Source organism: Emys orbicularis, chromosome 6, assembly GCF_028017835.1.
Source record: "Emys orbicularis isolate rEmyOrb1 chromosome 6, rEmyOrb1.hap1, whole genome shotgun sequence".
NCBI classification, from domain to species: Eukaryota; Metazoa; Chordata; order Testudines; family Emydidae; genus Emys; species Emys orbicularis.
In genome coordinates, this window is record NC_088688.1 from 46,023,087 (window position 1) to 46,043,023 (window position 19,937).

The window sequence follows — 19,937 nt, forward strand, 5'->3', positions numbered from 1 at the left end:
CCCGTGGGCAGGGGTGAGAGAAAATGTTAGCTAATGCCAGAAGGGCTAAGGGTAGCAGAAACAGGCAAATAAAAGGCAGTGCTGTGTTCATCTCAGCTTTGACAGAGGACAACTGTAGGATCAGATACTAAAGGAAAAATTTTCAAGGGGCCTTTGTAGTAGACAAGCACACCTGTTTGTGAACATAACTCATTTAACATGATTATATGCTTGAACCACTAATCTGAAAAGTAAATATTTGCTAGCAGCAGAGAAATACAGTGTCTATAAGTCGTGGTGGTGCAGATTCACCAGGTTCTTATTGCATATGCATGAGCAAGCATACATTTTTATTTGCAAGGAAAGTACTTTCCTCATGTAAGATCAAAATCTCAAATATTTTTACAAAGTATCTTGTTGCACTTTTCCAGTAAATTTTTTTTTTTTTTTAAAGGTACTTGGAGGACTAAGCTTCCCCCTTAACTATAACAAAAGCTTCAGAATGCCTTGGAATACAAGTCACACTTCTGGAGCTACACCTTCAGAAATGACTAATTTGTTGTTATGGAATATAGTCTTACAGGAAAACGTTAGCACTAAACTATATTGGTAATTGTGATGTCTTCAATTTACCTGTACATTTATATAATATTGTGTACAAAGACTAATGTTAATATTTTGATTTCTTTGAAGATAATTTAATACAGAATTGAACAGTGTTGCTATAGCCATTCTAAGCACTTGTACACAACTGTTTAAAATACTACCTCTGGGCAAGGCATTTTTCAGTAGCTGCTTTCAGATTATTAAACAAAGGCTTTAAACTACAACATTAAATAGTAATCAAAGCATTGTTATTTCTTATTACACTCTCTGGTGACTCTGATGATGATAAGAAATGTTAAGAAGAATGACTAGCAGCTGTTCTGGCTTCAGCAGTCTGCTTGCTGTTGGACAGTTTAGCCCTGGTAAATTAGGTGGATGTTATGTCTGCTTACTAGTCTCCTTTACTGTGACAGCAATATCAGGATATTTTAACCTGAATGAAGAGAGATTAGGAAAGTGTCCTAATTTTAAAGAGAACCCCCACATCCAACATACTCATAAGTTAATGTCAAGAATCACACAATTTAAATTTGACAATATTTCATTTATTGTGTTTAAGAACATTCAATAAATATCAAGTTTTCAGTTTTAGATTTGCAATCCTTGTGCACGGAAAGTCTGATTTCCCCCCCGGCATAAACTCCATTGCCAGCAATGGGTGTATCAGAACAGCCAGCCTGAAGAGGCTAATAAATATTTTAATACTCCTAGATAGCAGGTTTCTGAGCATACCCCTTCTAAATGGTATGTTACAGATTCACCACACAAATTCTTCACAGAAGAAAATAAGACTTTACTACAAACTGTCCTCTGAATATTATTCTTTTACTAACAGTGGTCATTTATTTCATGGAACACAGTATTTAGAAATACAAAGTAGACATGGATTGTTAAAAATATCAGGAATTTAATTTCATATAAAGAGTAAATTGAGATGCATGTGATCAGTACTGAATTGTATGAATTTAGTTGTAATGTGCCTCTTGCTAAGTTTCACAGCAGTTCGGACCAAATGCTCACAAGAGAGGAAAAGGCAACATTTAAAAACCTCTTGCATTGTTTTGTGGGTTTTTTGCTTGTTAGAACATTAAAAAAATAATCTTCAGAAGTTTGGAAAAACAGTTTAAAAGCAAATCAAAATAGTTTTAATTGCAGTGGGCTATTGTATTAAAAAATAAATATTTAAAGAAAATTCCTTCCCTTAATGAGCATCACATTCAAGTACTTCCATTTGAACATCCTTCTAAACAAAACCTGCATCAGTCTGATTTTCAATGCTTATTTCTTTAAAAGTGTGTTTAAAAAAAAAAGTGTGAACACTAGTGTAAACCAAATAAGACTATAGTTAATCTTAATATACACCTCTGAATCTTGAGGAGATTCTTCACAGCTGTATATTACTTATCACCCAACTTCTAATTTAGCAAAAAATAAACTCTCAGCCACTCTTTATATACATGAATTATCCTGCTCTGGGCCTGAGTATTTTCATTCTGCAGTCCCTCTAACCCAAGGCATAACTTTGGGTGCATCTTTCTGCGTTTTAGCTTCCTGGAAGCTTTCAGCAAACCTCTCTCTTGCTTTATCCCAGTTCTTTTTGTTCTTGCTTTTGATGATCTGAACATCTTCAACTGAAGCTGGTCTACTTGTACCCAAGCCTGCATGCATCTTGTGTATCCGAAGCTGGATCTGTCAAACACATTGAAAAGTGTTATGGATTCCATATTTCAAATACTTCGACATTACTGTCAGAGGTGAAAGTAACTTAAAGGACATACTGGTACACCGGAGTCCTGAGCAGGGGCGTGGCCTCAACCAGAAGAGGCGGGGCCTTTCAAGATTTAAAAGCCCTGGGGCTCCAGCTGTGGCTGGGAGCCCCAGAGCCTTTTAATTCACCCCAGGGCTCCCAGCCGCCTCTGCAGCTGGTACCTCCGGGGTGATTTAAGGGCCTGGTGCTCCGGCTGCTGCGGGGAGCCCCGGGCCCTTTAAATCACCGTCGGAGCCCTGCCGCCACTGCCCTGGGGTAGCAGCAGCAGGGTTCCGGTGGCGATTTAAAGGGCCCAGGGCTTCCTGGAGTTGCAGGAGCACCAGGCCCTTTAAATCGCTGCCCGAGCCCGGCTGCCGGAGCGCCGGCGGTGATTTAAAGGGCCCAGGGCTCCCTGCAGCAGCTGGAGCCCTGGGCCCTTTAAATCACCGTCAGAGAAGCCAGTCCAGTCCGGCACAGTACCGGCTCTTGCCAGTATGCCATACCAGCTTACTTTCGCCTTTGATTACTGTACACCTATCAAGCTCTGCAACATTAAGAAACCTGCTATGTTTGACTAACAATAAAATACCCAAATCATGAACACTGATTTCATGTTGATAAAAGCCTGCTACTCATCCAATTCATTTTAGAGGTGATCTGCGGGGAAAAAACAAAAACAAAAAAACCCAAACCCTGAACTTTTTAGATGCTGAACAATCTAAACAAACGTAAGAGGATGTTTTAGCATGTATGCAACTAGTGTAATTTTTAAATCTGTGAGGCACAGTCCACCCTCTACCTTTTCCATGCAAGTGCCAGATTCTCACTCCATAATATAGCACCTACCACTCTAAAATCCAAACCCCATATCTATTCCCCCATCTGCAGTCTGCTGCCCCACAAGGATCCTTTCATCTTCACAAACCGACATAGTGGCTGTGCTGGTGGGTGCAGAAGGGGTGCATGGGGGAGATGCTGCAACACAGCACTGCGTAGATTCTGGGCAGCTCGGTTGCCCTTAGGCAACCGGAACTTAAACGGAACTCCCACAGCTCTCTAGGTTACACTTTTTTTGGTGGGAGGTGTGGCGAGGAGGCCACACTGGCTTCCATGGCAGCCCAAAACTGGAAGGGTACAAAGTGGCTTAAAGCCACCGTAGCCCTTTTCTACTCCTCCGTTGGTTGCAAGTTCTGTGCTACACCACTGTGGGGCACAGCAGAGGATCTTACCCAAAGTCTGTCTTTTAAAATATTTGCATGCTCCCTATAAAAGGGAGAACAAAAAGGAAATTAGTTCTGTCTTCCTCTAGGCTTTGTGTGAAGCATTAAGATAACTGAACTACTGATTAGCTATCTAGACACAGTCTGTACCCCAGCCCCAACCTCAATTCCCTAACAATGTATACACCACTAACATTTTCCAATGAAGCACCGCAACTATTGATGTATAATTTCTAAAATACTAGATTAATAATTTAAAAGTGAGTAACTGCCCTGCTGAAATGCCCCACATCCAGTACTTCAAAATCCTGTAAGTTCCTCATGACTTACAATGAAACTAGCATTTTCAGTGCAAATGCATTTTTATATTTCTGTGTAACCTGTAAAGCAAAAGTCACAGAAACCTACCGGATTCTTCATTCCGCCACCATCCTTGCCTAGCCCTTCTCCTTTTTTCCATCCCATCTTCTCCAGCATTTTGCGACCCTTGTTGCTATCACTGATTTCACTTTAAAGGAAAGTAAAGTTAGCTAAAATATGAGGAGGACAAAACAGAATTTTAACGCTATTCCTAGTATTTGGGGTCTATTTTTCAAATGCGTGCACAACTGCTGCTCCTGAAAACTTGCCATTACCTGATATGCAAGCATGAGGGGCTGAACATGTTCATGTCTGCCTCCGGACTATGCTGAACACAATGCAAAAGTTAAACTTTATTGAATTTTTGTTGGCATTGACAAAATCTGTTTCAAGAAATGAAGTGACTTTTTTAGTATACACTAGCTTTGTGAAATCGAGTTAGTCACCTTTGCGAAAACTGCCATTTTAAGTGAAGGGACTGTTCCAATCTTGGCTAGCTATATTTTCCATGAACAGAACTGTAAAAAAGTTATCAGTAGTAACTCTTGTTCTCCAAATGAATTGCCTCCACAGAGCCTCATTGTACGGTCTGAGTCCCTGGCAGCTTGACACCCAATACTATCACTACAAACCCTATACGTCCTGAGCCCCTTGTTTCCCCATCCCAAACCACCAGCCTCTGCGTCCATCATGACCACCATCAAAACCCTCCTCTGCCCACCAATCCCAAGTGCCCTATCTGCAAGTTCTCCCATTTGACAACCTTTACTATCCTTGTCTTCCCTATGCCCCAAGTTTATCATTAATCTCCTCTTTAAATAGGAAATATCTACAAACAAACAAAAACACCTTTGTTGCCTCAGAATTAGGGTTGGCTCAAGTGTATATTCTACCAGTGCAATCATAATTAAAATCAGGGATATCGCCAGGTAAGGCTACATTAATATCCAGAGCAATGTCAATTCACCTGCCTTACTACCCAAACTTCATAATTCTTAAAGGCTTATTTGCCACAACAAACTTCTTTTAATTTCCAACATACAGCTCCCCACGAATGCATACATTCAATTCCTCTAAAACCCACTCTTAATGATAATCTTGGTGAGATTATGACTTGTCATAGTTAAGCATGTGAAACAATGTGATTTAGAACAGTGGTTCTCAATCAGGAGTCTGGGGCCCCCTAGGGGGCCTTGAGCAGGTTTCAGGGGGTCTCCAAGCAGGGCCAGCATTAGACTCGCTGGGGCCCAGGGCAGAAAGCCATAGCCTCACCGCATGGGGCTGATACCCAGGAACCTGAGCCCTGCCACCCGGGGCTGAAGTTGAAGCCTGACCAATGTAGCTTTGTGGGGGGCCCTGCGGCATGGAGCCCCAGGCAATTGCCCTACTTGCTACCCCTGATCGCCAGCCCTGTCTTTTATATACAGAAAACCAGCTATGGCAGAGGTTGGCCATGGAGTTTTTATAGCATGTTGGGGAGGGGGGCTCAAAGAAAAAGGTTGAGAACCTCTGATTTAGAAGAAATGGTTGTATGCATTGTGCGTGACTGTATGTTGGAGGTGAAGAATCTGAGTAAATGTGGATGTTACAATGGGTTATAAGTAGAGCCCTACCAAATTCATGGCCATGAAAAATGCATCACGGACCATGAAATCTGGTCTTCCCCCATGAAATCTGTTTTGTGTGCGCTTTTACCCTATTCTATACGGCTCTCACAGGGGAGACCAGCATTTCTCAAATTGGAGGTTCTGACCCAAAAGGGAGTTGCAGGGGTGGGGGGGGGGTGTATCTCAAGGTTATTTTAGGGGGGTAGCGGTATTGCTACCCTTACTTCTGCGCTGCCTTCAGAGCTGGGCGGCTGGAGAGCAGCGGCTGTTGGCTGGGTGCCCAGCTCTGAAGGCAGTGCCCCGACAGCACAGCGCAGAAGGATGACAATATCATACCATGCCATCCTTACTTCTACGCTGCTGCTGGTGGTGGCTCTGCCTTCAGAGCTGGGTTCCTGGCCACCAGTCACCCCCTCCAGCTGCCCAGCTTTGAAAGCAGTGCAGCTGCCAGCAGCAGCGCAGATGTAAGGGTGGCAGGACCGCAACCCCCCTTACAATAACCTTGCGATCCCCCCACAACTCCTTTTTGGGTCAGGATCCCTACAATTATAACACCATGAAATTTCAGATTTAAATAGCAGAAATCATGAAATTATTTTTAAAATCCTATGACCGTGAAATTGCCCAAAACAGACCGTGATTTTGGTAGGGCCCTAGTTGTAAGGCATAGGAACTGAGGTTGCTGTGGATACTAACGTAACTGGTTATTTCCTTGACTTTAATTTATTGTGTTGATAAGAAATGCACTTGAGCAAACTTAATGCTAGATTAAAGTTTGTGTGTGTGGGTTAATGGTGGCCTAATGTGAATTTGGGAGTCAGTGCAGTAACCTGAGCTGTCTCACACTGTACATTAGCCCAAATGATATCAAATCAGGTTACCATTGTAAATTCACTTTATCACCACCTATAAACGTGCACAAAAGGTTTGCTATGCATTAGCAGAGCACAGAATAAGATTTTACAGACTTACACATGAACTGAAGCTGGAGTATCGTCCCTTTGAAATGTCCCCTCACTTCCAATGGTCTCCCTGCGTTTTCCTGCTCTATCTTTGTAATTTGGATTTTTTACTGCTTTGTTGTCTTCATAGTCTGTATTCTTTACAAACACAAAAATTCCATTGTGGAAAGAGATTAGTGACAGGCTTTAAATGCTCTTTTTTTGTAAACCTGTTTTTCTTTTTCCCAAACAACTAGAATAGCTTCACCATATTTTATTAATTCAAAACCTCATGACCAAATACTATAAAATTCTCCTTCAGTAGTTCCATGTCACTACCACATGATAACGTGTTATTAGCAAGTACATCAGTTTTATGCCAGTCTAATTAAAACCATATAATCGCTCTACAGTACCATGTTCCTGGCGTAATTAAATGCATGTGATCTCCTGACATGAAGAGTCAATTTCCTCATATTAAGCACAAAACCATATTGACAAACCATTGGGAATTTCATGTATTGCAATTTTATATCTCTAAGTAGTGTCCCAGGAATCTTGCTGCCCATTAATGTCAATTACTACAGAATGAACGAGAGATTCTATACTTGTACAGATTCTGTGCTGGTGACATTTGATTAGCTGCCAAAGTAAAGGGACCCTGAAGACATCCTATTCCCCACATGAATGTGCACTACAGAGGGGCTGGTCATGACTCCATGTTAAGGTTAGGTTCTAAAATATCCTTAAAATTGGACACATATGCATATACACATAATACAACCAGTGTATGTAAATACATGCACACAAATATAGTATGTGCATATACACACACACACACACACACACACCATATTCACAATGTGTGAACAATATATGCACCACATTTTAAAGTATATAGATATGTATGGATACATATGCTACACTACTGATTGAAACAGTATTATGCTCCCCCCCCAAAAAAAATTGTACTATAGCATGGAAAAAATAAAACAAATTAAAAACATATGGCAACTTTTACAATAAACTGCTTAAGTGAGACTCAAAGAACCCTCAACTAAGCTTCAGAACACTCCGAGTATTTCTTTATGGGATGGTGGAAATAAGAGATTTAATTTTTTTTCTTAAATCCTGTCTCTCCTCCCATCATTTCTTCTCCATTGCTTTTCCTTTTTCTCCCTCCTTATTCCTCAGGCTCTCTCCTTCCAACTCTAGTTTGTGCTGAACTGCAGTGCCCCTTTCCCAGCTTGTAGTAAGAAAATCACAAGATCTCTTATCTTCAAAGGAATAGCCATCTGGCTTTATTCTCAAATCATTACAATTGGTCATTTTTTCCCTGAGCCTTTATGAGAGAACTTCCACCTCCCCCTACCTACTTCTCTTCCTCTTTGAAAGATATTTGTAAAATAGCAGCTATAATTAGCATGTGTAAGACTAGAATTTCTCATTAAACCAGAATACTTTAAATAAGTTGCATATTTGAAAACTTTCCCTATTAAAATCTATGATTTAAACTAGGAATCAGAGTAAATATAAACTCCACAGATTTCGAGCACTTCATAAACACTTATTGTGAACTTACCTGTAAACCATATTTTACCCGTATTTTTTTTAATGCTTTTCTTCTGACTAATTCTCTCTCTTCTTTGCTCAGTGCTGGACCTAAAGGAGACCACAAGACCAGATTTAATTGGATAATTAAGTAATACTGTTTTGAAGTATAGACAGAATTAATATTATAGAAAATTTTGTTCTAACTACTGTTCTACAATTGCTAAAATGATCAATACAACTGAGTATAATGACTGGATATAATAGATTTCAGTTTCCTTTCTGTTTTGTGTGTTCCTAGATCCTAAACAAAAATTGTTAGTAGCAGCAATGATCAGAATGTTGTATTTCTGTTACAAGTTAACTTCAAGAACACAATGCTACTAAATAACCCAAATCTTTTAACATATTTATGTATATGTATTGAGAGGAAAATACAGCACACGCCATATAGTACAGAAATATACCCAGTTGACAGCAGACCGTTTTCTTTTTTATAACTATTTGAAATAGAACTACCTGGTTCAGGGAAAAGGGTGACTATTTTACACTCAATTAATTTTGTAATGTAAGAGCTACTGTCAATACCATATCCAACAATATCATCACTTACCAGAAAATTCCTTTTTCTTATCAAGGCGAAGATGTGCTCTGACCTGTCCTGGTTCACATCCATCACAGGTGTCACTGCCAGGATGTATGTGGAAGGATAATACAGTTTCTCCGATCTTCACTTCATCCCCATGTTCCAGAACATAGGGGTCACATTTTGTTTTAGGCTATAGAAAAAGAATTACACCATTTATTAGAATAACTGATAACATGTACCATTACATGTATTCCATGAATATTGTTTATATGGGAGTTATTCAGTATATTTCAATTGGTATCTCGGTAATCTAACTACATTTTTTACTGGAACAGATTTCTCATAATTCCTAATCCAAAATAAATATGAAAATTTATCATAGGTACACCTAAAAACTGAGTAGAAGCAAAGAAATGATCAATGCATGGAAGAAAAACCATTCAGCAAAATCATCAGTGGTGATTTATAAGTCAGAATTTCATTTAAAATGACCATGTGACTGATCTGCTTTTCTATAATGCAATATATGTACCTAGTTTCCTAATCACAGTAAGTTGCAATGCTCACCTGTAGAATCTGATTTCCGTTAACAACAGTGCCATTCTGACTGCCTTGATCCACAAGAACATAATTTTGCAATTCATGGTCAAAATATACTTCTGCATGAAACTAGAAAAATATAATGAAATAAAATGTTTTCACTGCATATCATTTAGTTTACATATTATCTTAATATTCCAGGATGCATTTTAGTGGTCTGTTAACTTACAATACCAGATGTATGTTAAGTCACACTGTTGCAGGCTTTCTGACTTGACCAAATTGAGGAGGACATGAACAAAACCTAGTATTTCTAGCATACTAAATTCCATATTATCAGTACAACTGTATTTGTTGATTGGGCTGTACAGATTTACAATAGGGAACAATCCTATAATGGCAGAGAGATTGACGAAGATGACCTCATAGATCTTTTCTGTCTCTAGATTCTATGAATAGGATAAACCACAATTCAACTTAAGTTTATTTTCAAGGTGCTAACCCTGGAGCTTTTTGATGATCTTATTTTAATCTTTTTTTAAAAAAGATGTAAACGTGAAAGTGATCCAGACAGCAACAAAATGCTGCCAAGTGTTGCAGGTGGAAGAAAACAGCTTACTGCCACTAACTTTCTATGGTTCCATTGGAAAGTCACTTAACTTCTCCCTGCCTTAGTTTCTTCATGTAAAATGAGAATAAGCCCTGACCTCATGGGTGTTACGATATTAAAGCAGTTTGAGATTCTTGCATGATGAGTTGTTTTAAAACAACTCAACTGCCCACAAATTGGTGAATTTGGTTATTCACACTAGGAGGGGAGTTAAAAAACAAATTATGGTGTTACAGAGAAATGACAGCTCTTGACAGAAATGACAACCTTGTTCTGAGAATTTTAGGGATGTTTATGGAAAAAAATTAGGGAGGTTGTTTGGACCAGCAGCAAATACCAAAGCCAAATACAGGTAGAGGGCCTTGGGTAGCATTTGAACACTTGCAGTGAATTTCAGATGCAATTCTGTCCACATTAGAGTAACTGGGGCCTCTCTTCTTCTATCCTCCTCCTCCCCTCCCTGCAGAAACCACCACCTTTGCCCCCTCCCCTCTGAAACCAGGATCCCTCTCCCCTGTCCCCTCCCAGTCTATGGCCAGGAGGGGGCCCTGGGACCTCCCTTGTTGTGCCCCGACCCCACAATCCCAAACAGGGAGAATGGTAGGATTGGCCCTAGGAAAGCTGTCCTCCAATATCACCTAAAGCCCTTAATTACCTTGGCCAGTCCGGGGCCTGGAGCTCCTTCCCAGATGATCCTCCTCCTCTGTAATGTTCCCTCTCTCCTCCTCCACCACCACCTCCTTCTCTCCCCAGCAGAATATGCAGCTAGGATCTGATAGGATGCAAGCTGTGGTGATTGTCAGTGGGGTTTGGGCTGCAGGATTCACTGCTCAAGCCACAAGCTGTGTGTTGCACTCCAGTTGCCTAATGTGGAGCCTGCTGGCACACTCTAGGTCCAGCAGGGTCCACATAGGGCAGCTAGAGTGCAACATGCAACCTGTGGCTTGGTCCATGAATCCAGCAGTGCCCCAAACGATTCTAAATCAGTGTGGCGTGCCTCCTATCAGACCCTGACTGCAGTGTCTGCACATATGCCACTGGGTGGTGGTGAAGAATGCTACCCTGTGGCACTTTTTACTGTGTTGGTCAAACCCAAGTGGCGATGAGTGACGGACCCACACTTTTCTATATATAAATAAAGTGTGCATAGTTCAGCTTGCAAAATTTGTAGATTTAAACTTATTTAGTAATTTTATAATTACATGAAAAAATTAGGATTACAAAAAATAGGAAGGGATGGCATTTCTGTATTGAGTTGCTATATACTCCTGATTCAAACAATACCTTCCCAAAAGATCATTAATGGTCACCAATCATTTAACCATCAGAGGAATGAGGTTCTGGAACTGCCTTCTAATAGGAGTAATGGGGGCAAACAATCTAACTAGTTTTAAGATGGAGCTTGATATATTTATGAACAGGATTATATGATGAGATTGCCTGCAATAGGTAAGGGATTGGACTCGATGACCCAGGAGGTGCCTTCCAGCCCTATGATACTAATAGGAGAAAAAGGAATTTCACGGTTTTCAGTAGAAACCACTTAATTGGCATCCTGATAAATGGTATGGTTGATTAACTGGAGTGATGGTCAGGGAACAGATTCTGTAAGATGTGTTTCAGGTACTAGAAGCAAAGGATAACTGGTAGACCTAGTTTGTTTAAATAGCTTATCTGTAGGGCCCTACCAAATTCATGGTCCATTTCGGTAAATTTCACTGTCACAGGATTTAAAAAATCTTAAATGTAATTATTTCAGCTATTTGAATCTGAAATTTCATGGTGTTGTAATTGTAGGGGTCCTGACCCAAAAAGGAGTTGTGGGGGGATCACAAGGTTATTGTAGGGGGTTGCAGTACTGCTACTCTTACTTCTGCACTGCTGCTGGTGGCGGCACTGCCTTCAGAGCTGGGCAGCTGGAGAGCAGCAGCTGCTGGCTGGGAGCTCAGCTCTGAAGGCAGTGCCAATGCCAACAGCAACACAGAAGTAAGGATGGCATGGTATGATATTGCCACCCTTACTTCTGTGCTTCTGCCTGCAGCAGCAGCCACCACTCTCCAGCCACCCAGCTCTGAAGGCAGCAGGGCAGAAGTAAGGGTGGCATGGTATTGCCACCCTCACTTCTGCCCTGCTGCTGGGGGAGGGGGGAGAGGAGAAGAGGGGCGCTGCCTTCAGAGGTTGGGGCCTGGCCAACAGCCAACGCTCACTGGCTGCCCAGCTCTGAAGGCAGCGGAGAAGTGAGGGTGGCAATATCGTGACCTCCCTAAAATAATCTTTTGATCCCCCTGCAACTTCCTTTTCAGTCAGGTCCCCCAATTTGAGAAATGCTGGACTGCCCCCATGAAATCTGTATAGAATAGGGTAAACACACACACAAGAGACCAGATTTCACAGTCCATGACACATTTTTCATGGCTGTGAATTTGGTAGGGCCCTAGTTATCTGGTTCTGTCTGAAGCCTATTTACAATAGTTTACAGGTGTAAAAGGTGTTTATATAGCCTAAAGGTGCTCACTTCATACTGCTTTTCTTGATGAAGACTGCTAAATTTAAGGTCTGTACTTTTTTATTGAAGTAGTTAGTGAAATAAAAATAAGTATATAACAAAATATAGTCGTATGAGCCTCTGGTAATCTCTTAATTGGAAAAAATATTTTTCCATTGCCCTGTATCAAAGAAAAGAATGCTACTAAATTTCCTCTCCCCTTGAGAGCTCATTTTACATAACAATTACCTAGAAGATAAATCAGATGAACACACGAAAAAACTAGTGATCTCAACTCATCTGTGGGGATTTTAATATTGATATGACCAGCAAAAAGTCCTAATTAGTTTTCCAGAATAGTCCATACCCACCGCTGTAATAGGTTTTAAACATTTTGAATAACTGGGAAACTCAAGATTAAAATTGTATTTAATAAATTGCTTCCTGTGTTACTATCACAAGCTATTTAAACGCAAAGAATTTAAAAAAAAAATTTATATTGTGAATTTTTAAGTTTTTCATGTCACTGCACTTGGACACTGAAATTAAATTGCTGGTTTTGGTCAGTTTTATTTTGTTTCCTTTCCATTGGGACAGTGCTGCACTGTTTCCAAAACTGCAGGGAAATTATTAAACACATTCCTCTGCTTAAAGACAAGTTCATTAAAAAAAACTTGTTAATAGCAAGACACTTACACACACACACACACACACACACACACACACACTAAAATTTTGGCCTATATTTCTGACAGTATACTTTTAAATTTCTTGATCTATCGGAATACAAAACCAAGAATTTAAGAATTACCTTACTGACTCCAACTTCAGGAATCTGGAGGGTATGTTCCATATCTTTCTCTCTGTAAAAACAGGTAAATAGCTAGTTAACTTGATTTCTGTCATACATAATTATGTAACTTACATCATGGTACCAGAGAGATTTAAGATACTTCACACTACTTTGGTTGTGTTATAATTTCTTAAAGAAAAAGTTTTTTAATATAATCAGTGACAAAAAGCACACTTCGTACAAATCGCAATATCAAGTTTCCTTTCTGAACTATTAAGAAGCTTTACAGACTGAAAGCTATTGTGATGCAATATATGATGGGGAGAATTATGTTATGTACCTTGTTACATCTATAAATACTAACCCATGCAGCAGACAATGTACATATTAAGCTGAATCTGTAAACTTATCAGGGAAAAAAGGCTGATTCCACAGAAGCAGACAAGGCCTGTAAGAAAATGGCTTTGGTTATGGAGAGACCACATAGGGAAATCCTGCATCCTTTGTGCTCTTCAGTGGGTCTCTACTGTAGTGTTTAGGGCACAGGTATGCATTTTTAGCATCAGAGAGGGGATATGACTAGTGGAACTATAAACGACATGGATCCCTTGGCCAAAATTCCTGTGTAGTGAACAGTCATCACAATCTAGGAGCCTGCTGTAGTAACGGATGCGTGGCTGTACAGATAGTAAAGGACCTCAGGATGCAGGTTGAGAGTTAGGGGGAATTTCCATCTATTACAATCTCCACAAAGTTGTATACTACAATGTCCATTTACTGAGCCTGTGGAATCAAATCCTATATACATATCCCACCATTGAAATGCCAACAGCACGCAGCATACTACACAGCTGAAAGGGAGGAGAAATTTTGGCAAACACCACTGCTCTTACATAATATCACTACTCTTGCATAAATACATCCAAGAGAACTCTGATATCCACAAGGAGCAGACAGGACTTTTTGAAGATCTCATCCAAAAGACACCCATGGCAAAATAAACTCAAACTCAATTTATGTATTTCAGAGATGAAGAGTTGAGTCAACTCTACTGGAATGTGAGTATGTGAGACCAGGGTTCTATCATAAATATCTGATATGCTTCACTCTGAATTTCAGAATTATATATTTTTACTTGTGAAAGAGGCACTTAGTGGCCTCAAAGTCATTATCACCTTTTGGGAGGTGATAATAGCTTTCACTGATCACACTGCACTCATTTGCAATCTACTGGTTACTACTATACCAAAACTTCAGAATTGCTAATGTAAAAGAAGATTAACACAAACCTAGTGACTCATCACACAAATTTTCAATGTCAGACATGAGCCAGGACTGCACAGATTCCAGTCAATTTTACCTTCCAATTGTAGCAGCTTTCACAGCTGTGATGATATAAAGTGATCCAGTCTGCAGTACTGGTGATCTAATTACAATTACTCTGATACATGGAGGCCAAATTCTCTCTTCATCTATATTTATAAAAAATAAGTATTAGTAAAAAGCAAAGCCTACAACTATGATATCACAGCCCTCTAACTTTTCAGATGCTTGGAAAGGATTTAGCCACACCTCAACTGCAATTAATTGGTGTTGTCTGGCACAATCCTGCGTCAATCTTAACAAATGAAATATACAAGCAGTTCTGACAGAACAACTTTGATTAAGCTATTCTTCAAAAGGCTTATTTGTCTATTTCCAGTCCAAGTGGTCAGACATGTTTTTTCTCAATGTGTTGGAATGGGCTACTTGGATTACTTGTATGTATTGAAGTGCATATTTACTTCAACCAGCATAAAAAGTAGCTTTGTAGAAGTTATTGACATGCTGTTTATTTATGGGTCATTAGGGATAGTTGATTAGAGATAAACAAATTAACATTTTGTTTAAAATGTAGTTCTACTCTGAAAAGGAACTATCTAAAATATAATCTTATTCAACAAATGTGCTCCTTATTGGTATTCAGAGTTATATCTGATTACTTTAGTAACTAAAGTTTAGTTTTGAGTACTTTTTAGCACTATAGAGCCATCGCAGTTGAGAGAATGAGTAGTATTCTGTTCCTTCTTGTGCATGAAGAGAATTGTTAAATGAAGTTGAGCAGGTGTAATTAAGGGCACAATTTGAAAATACACCTCTACCCCGATATAACGCAACCCGATATAACACGAATTCGGATACAACACAGTAAAGCAGTGCTCGGGGGGGGGGTGATTATTATTTATCATTACAGTATTTTTTTACATTATGAAAACAGCAACACTTTTCCAAGATCTCACTTTTGTAGCTTGTATCACTTTGAATAAGCCTGTTATAAAACAAGGCTCCTATGTTTCATCAAGGAGTATCAGATGTGAAACAGCATGAAGGTATTTAAAAAGCCAACTCAAAAGAGTTCCTCCTACACAGGCATTCAGGTCTTGAGCAGTCCAGGCAAACAACGCACGTTACAACAAAGCTTAAACTTGTTCTTCATAATAATTTTAAAAACAATACTAGCTGCCTATTTCATTTTAAAAACAGCAAAAAATATCCACCTCCCTTTCTATTTCTTATAAGGAGTCTTGAAGTTTAAATCTCCTCAGTCTGACAGACATGCTTGCTTTGATCTGCTTAGCTCTTGGAAGTCCACAGGCTGCTGGTCCTGTGCTGCCCGGGGTCACTAGGGACAGCTCTGTCCACCATTAGGGATTTTTTTCTTCAAGAACCCCCTGTAACATTTCGCGAACCCCCAGGGGTTCACGAACCTCAGTTTGGGAACCACTGGTGTAGACATACCCTTTTAAAGGGCATAGAGGCCTCCCTGTACACCTACTCCATCCACAGCCACTCGAACATGTCCAAAGTAGGACTTAAAGTGGTCTGGAGGGATTGTGCTCGTCCTCTGCAGCGTAGATGAGCTTCACCCTCAGTGGATTATATGGTATTTATCTGGAGAACGTTTATTAATAACAGAAATTCTATGCACTAATTGGAGAATTGATCCCATAAATTACTATAAGCATAGGACTGTGATCTTAATTTTAGTATATATAGGTTACACTCTCTAGTGTATACATATTAGGACATTGCTTCCCTGTCTAAAAGCTCCTGTTACAATTTTCTCTACACAAACGATATTCAGTCTATGTAAGCAGAGAAAGAGTATCATGTTAACATCACAAAATAACAAAGATATACTCATATGACAGCTTTTACAAGAACAAAATTCATATTTGTTTTTAGTCCTAACAATAGTGGAAGGAAAGAGTGGAAAGAACACAATAAATATTGGCATAAGCTTTTATATTTCCACTGAAGACTGCAGTTTTTAAAGCTAAACTACCTCAAGTCATCCCTTTTCAGTTTTATTTTTGAGTCACTATCATTTTCTTATAGTTTGCTCTTATTTATTTACTGACTTCTGAAAAAACTACAGAAAATACTGTATATAAAAGCCATAATAATTCACCTTCATTTTCAGAGTCTTCTGAATTTACACTCTCTTCACTTGTTACTTCATCTTCAGTGCTATACTCCTCACATTCAGAGTCAGTAATTTCACCTTCTTCTGGCTCACTCTCTGTCTCTATTATTTTACTGTCATCCATAAATGCAGCAGTATCTTGTATTTTTCTGTTAAGGTGTGAATTTATACCATCTGTAATAATTGATTCTTTGGCTGTTAGTCTGTTTCTTACATCAATGTCCACTTTAGCCTTCTTTCTTGCATTTGGAGACTCCTCCTCTTCAGTAGAACTTATTTGCTCATTAGTGGTGGAAAGGCAATTCAGGCTTCTGGGTGATTTCTGCTCTTCTTTGTCCAAATCCTGGAGAGGATTTATAGAAACCAAACTTGAGGAATTAAACATTGTCTTTAGGGACTGAATTCTTTTAAACTATAAATAACACAGATTTAAATCCTTCACTAGATGTTATAACTAGTGTCAAGAGATTTTTAAATCAAGAAACTTGTGTGTGCATGCAAGAGAGAGATTCCGGATGACACCTTTCACCCATTTCAAGTGTATCCAAGATGTTATGGCTATCTTCAATTCCTGATATTGTAACTATCACTCTCTTCTTCTAATCCCTTCACTGACAGCCTCTTTCTTCACAACAAGCTTCAGGATCCTTGTTCTCACTCTCAAAGACCTGTGTAAATCCTTCCCAAATATGTCTGGCTCTGCTTTCATCTCTCCTAATTTCTCTTTCCCCCTCACTCAATTCCTATGCTCCTTCCAAGCTTCCTCAATTGTTCTTCATCTCTTCCTCTATTTCTGTCTTCTCTTTTTTCACACTGCTCCCTATGTCTGGAACTCCCTGCTATGTTCGCTGATCGACCTTCCTTTCTTTCTTCTTTCAAACTTGCATCTTTAACAAAGCCTTTCATTACAAGGCACTGCAGAGGTAGTTTAATATTCCAAGTTCCCATTATAATGCCACAGAAGATTCATACTGAAAATCTATTTCCTTACTGAAAGACTTTTCTCTATTACACATACACACGCGGCTTTATTGCATGTTTGTCCATCAGTGTTTGGCTTATGGCATTCATTTGATTTTCCTTCACAAGACCATCAAAAATTTCTCAAGACAAAATATTAAATCAACACAAAGAGTTACATCAGTTTTTCTTAAATACTCTGGAAAAGGTTTAGTCATAATTCTGAATCTACCAACCCTGACACTTTTAAGTGAACAGAAAAGCTTTGTCAAGTAAATGAAAAACATTTAAGATCCCAAATTATTTACTTATTTGGAACCCTGAACTCAGAATAGATGTTTTGCAATAAATCCAATACTCTTGAAACAAAGCAGGTAAACAATGGAAAAGTGCCTTTCAAGTATTTTTTTTAAAAGATTATTTTATATAAACATGAATTAATCTTAATGTAAACTCTGTGAAAGAAGTTAAGTATTTTCATTTTATAAATGTGGAAACAGGAATAGAGAGGTAAAGTAACTTGCTCAAGGCCACAAGGCTGGTCAATGGCAGAACTGTCATTAGAACACAAGAATTCCTGCCTCCCAGCCTTGGCCTTAACCCACTAGGCAGCAAAGAACATTTAAGTCTACATACACATTTAGCTGTTTTGGAACTTGAAAACATTTTCAAAGAGCTTTTCCACTCAACGCACATTAAATTCTCATTAAACAGTAATTCTAGAAGAACCTTAGCCTGTTCCAACCATAGGACCACCACACTGCATCACTTAGATCTGCATAGGAAGGGAGGGGATGTGTGTCTCAGAGCACAAATCTTTCCCCTTCTGCATCAAAGGGTATGTCTACATTACAAACCTAAGTCGACCTACAGCCACCGCAATGCATGTCCACGCTACCCTCCCTGGGTCGGTAGTAAGCGTTCTCACCCCCCCTTCGCCCCTCCCCCCCCCGCTCCCCAGGTGAAGCCGCCTGGGCCTTCTCGCCTCTGCACCACCCAGGGCTCACCAAGCTGTGAAATTGACAAGGCTGCCCATCTCCTGGAAGGGAGCGGGGTCCGAAGCCGCCCATTTCTCCAGGGGAGCAGAGGACAGCTGGGCTCTAGCTGCCTGGCTATCTTGTCAATTTCTTGACTCTTGCTGTGAAATTGACAAGACAACCAATGTAAGGAGCACAGTGCCTACACAGACATTGTGTCGCCCTAACTACACCAACATAAGCCTTACACCACTTGTGGAGGTGGAGTTACTATGTCGGTGTAGTAGGGCACTTACATCGGTTGGAGGAAGGCTGTAGTGTAGACACTGACATAATTAGGTCGACATAAGCTGCCTTATGTCAACCTGTATAGTGTAGACCAGCCCAAAGAGGGATTCACTTGATTGCCTCAGCAACACCATCTCTGCCTCCTTGGGTGGAGAAGGTGTAGGCCTGCTTGTGGTGAGAGGGAAAGAATGGATGCAAATCATTCCTGCTCCAACCCCACATAAACAAGGCACAAAAGATGATACAGCTCATATTGTATCTCTTCCATGCAGCCGTCCCTGGGGATGCTTGGGCTTCAAGTGGCCATGGCTGGCTCCAATAGCCGAGGAGGGACTGGATGAGAGGGTCATTAGGGATCAGAGCCATTGTCATTTATTTAAAATTGTAATTAGCAATGTGGCAACCTGGTTGGTGAAGAGGTTACACAGGTCACAAGTGCCTGAAAGAGAATTATGTTAGAAGCTTCTTTGGTCAATTAGATCATAACTTTAGTATTTATGCAAATATGTGAAGATATTGTTTTAACATCCCTTCAGATGTTGTATATTAGAAAATAGATAGTTGCCTGGCTCAAAACCTGACCAGTAAGATTAGATACTCTTGGATGAAAACTGCAATACACATTTTAAATTCTTGTATGCAGATCAAATGTTCAGAAAAAGCATGACACATACATCCTAAACAATATTTTTTTTAAAGTATCAATGCCCATATAAACATAAAACTTATACAACATTCTGATTTCAGCAGTAACAGACTACTCAATTTAAAAAAGGAAAGCAAGTGAATATACATAAACAAATTATCTAAAAGCAATCTCCCCCTCCTCCTGACAAAAATGTAGTATTACATGCGAACTCACTGCCCCAAATCAACAAATATAGATGGCTTTCAGCACATTACGCCATGTAAAAGAAAAAAGCAAAGTCAGCTTCAGAAATGTACTGAAACATCCCAATTCAGCTGTTTAAGTGGGGGCATTCAGTACTTAATAGAAAGCCTGTTTATTTAAGTGTAGATATTTGCAGATCACCTTTAAACCAACGAAAAAGAATTTAGTGTTACATTTTTAATTGACAATTTATTGGCCCAATTCTGCTCTTACTGAAGTTCATGGCAGCAGGGTCAGGAATTTATTGACTGGTTGTTTCAAATGTACAAAAACAAACGCAATGTTATTCATGATATATACTGAATACCCCTGTTGGAAAGTTCTTA

At 39.6% G+C, this 19,937-nt stretch overlaps 1 protein-coding gene across 1 annotated transcript in view; it reads right to left on the bottom strand.

The window, feature by feature from the left end:
- Positions 1-1,152: 1,152 nt before the first annotated feature.
- Positions 1,153-19,937, bottom strand: part of AGGF1 (angiogenic factor with G-patch and FHA domains 1) — a 38,585-nt gene continuing 19,800 nt past the window's right edge. Inside the window, exons 6-14 of the mRNA XM_065406138.1 lie at positions 16,480-16,837; positions 14,389-14,500; positions 13,047-13,098; positions 9,168-9,269; positions 8,625-8,790; positions 8,043-8,122; positions 6,492-6,619; positions 3,961-4,060; positions 1,153-2,274 (exon numbers count right to left, since the gene is read on the bottom strand). Of these exons, the coding sequence (XP_065262210.1) occupies positions 2,074-2,274; positions 3,961-4,060; positions 6,492-6,619; positions 8,043-8,122; positions 8,625-8,790; positions 9,168-9,269; positions 13,047-13,098; positions 14,389-14,500; positions 16,480-16,837 (1,299 nt within the window). The 3' untranslated portion in view covers positions 1,153-2,073. The remainder of the gene's footprint in view (positions 2,275-3,960; positions 4,061-6,491; positions 6,620-8,042; positions 8,123-8,624; positions 8,791-9,167; positions 9,270-13,046; positions 13,099-14,388; positions 14,501-16,479; positions 16,838-19,937) is intronic.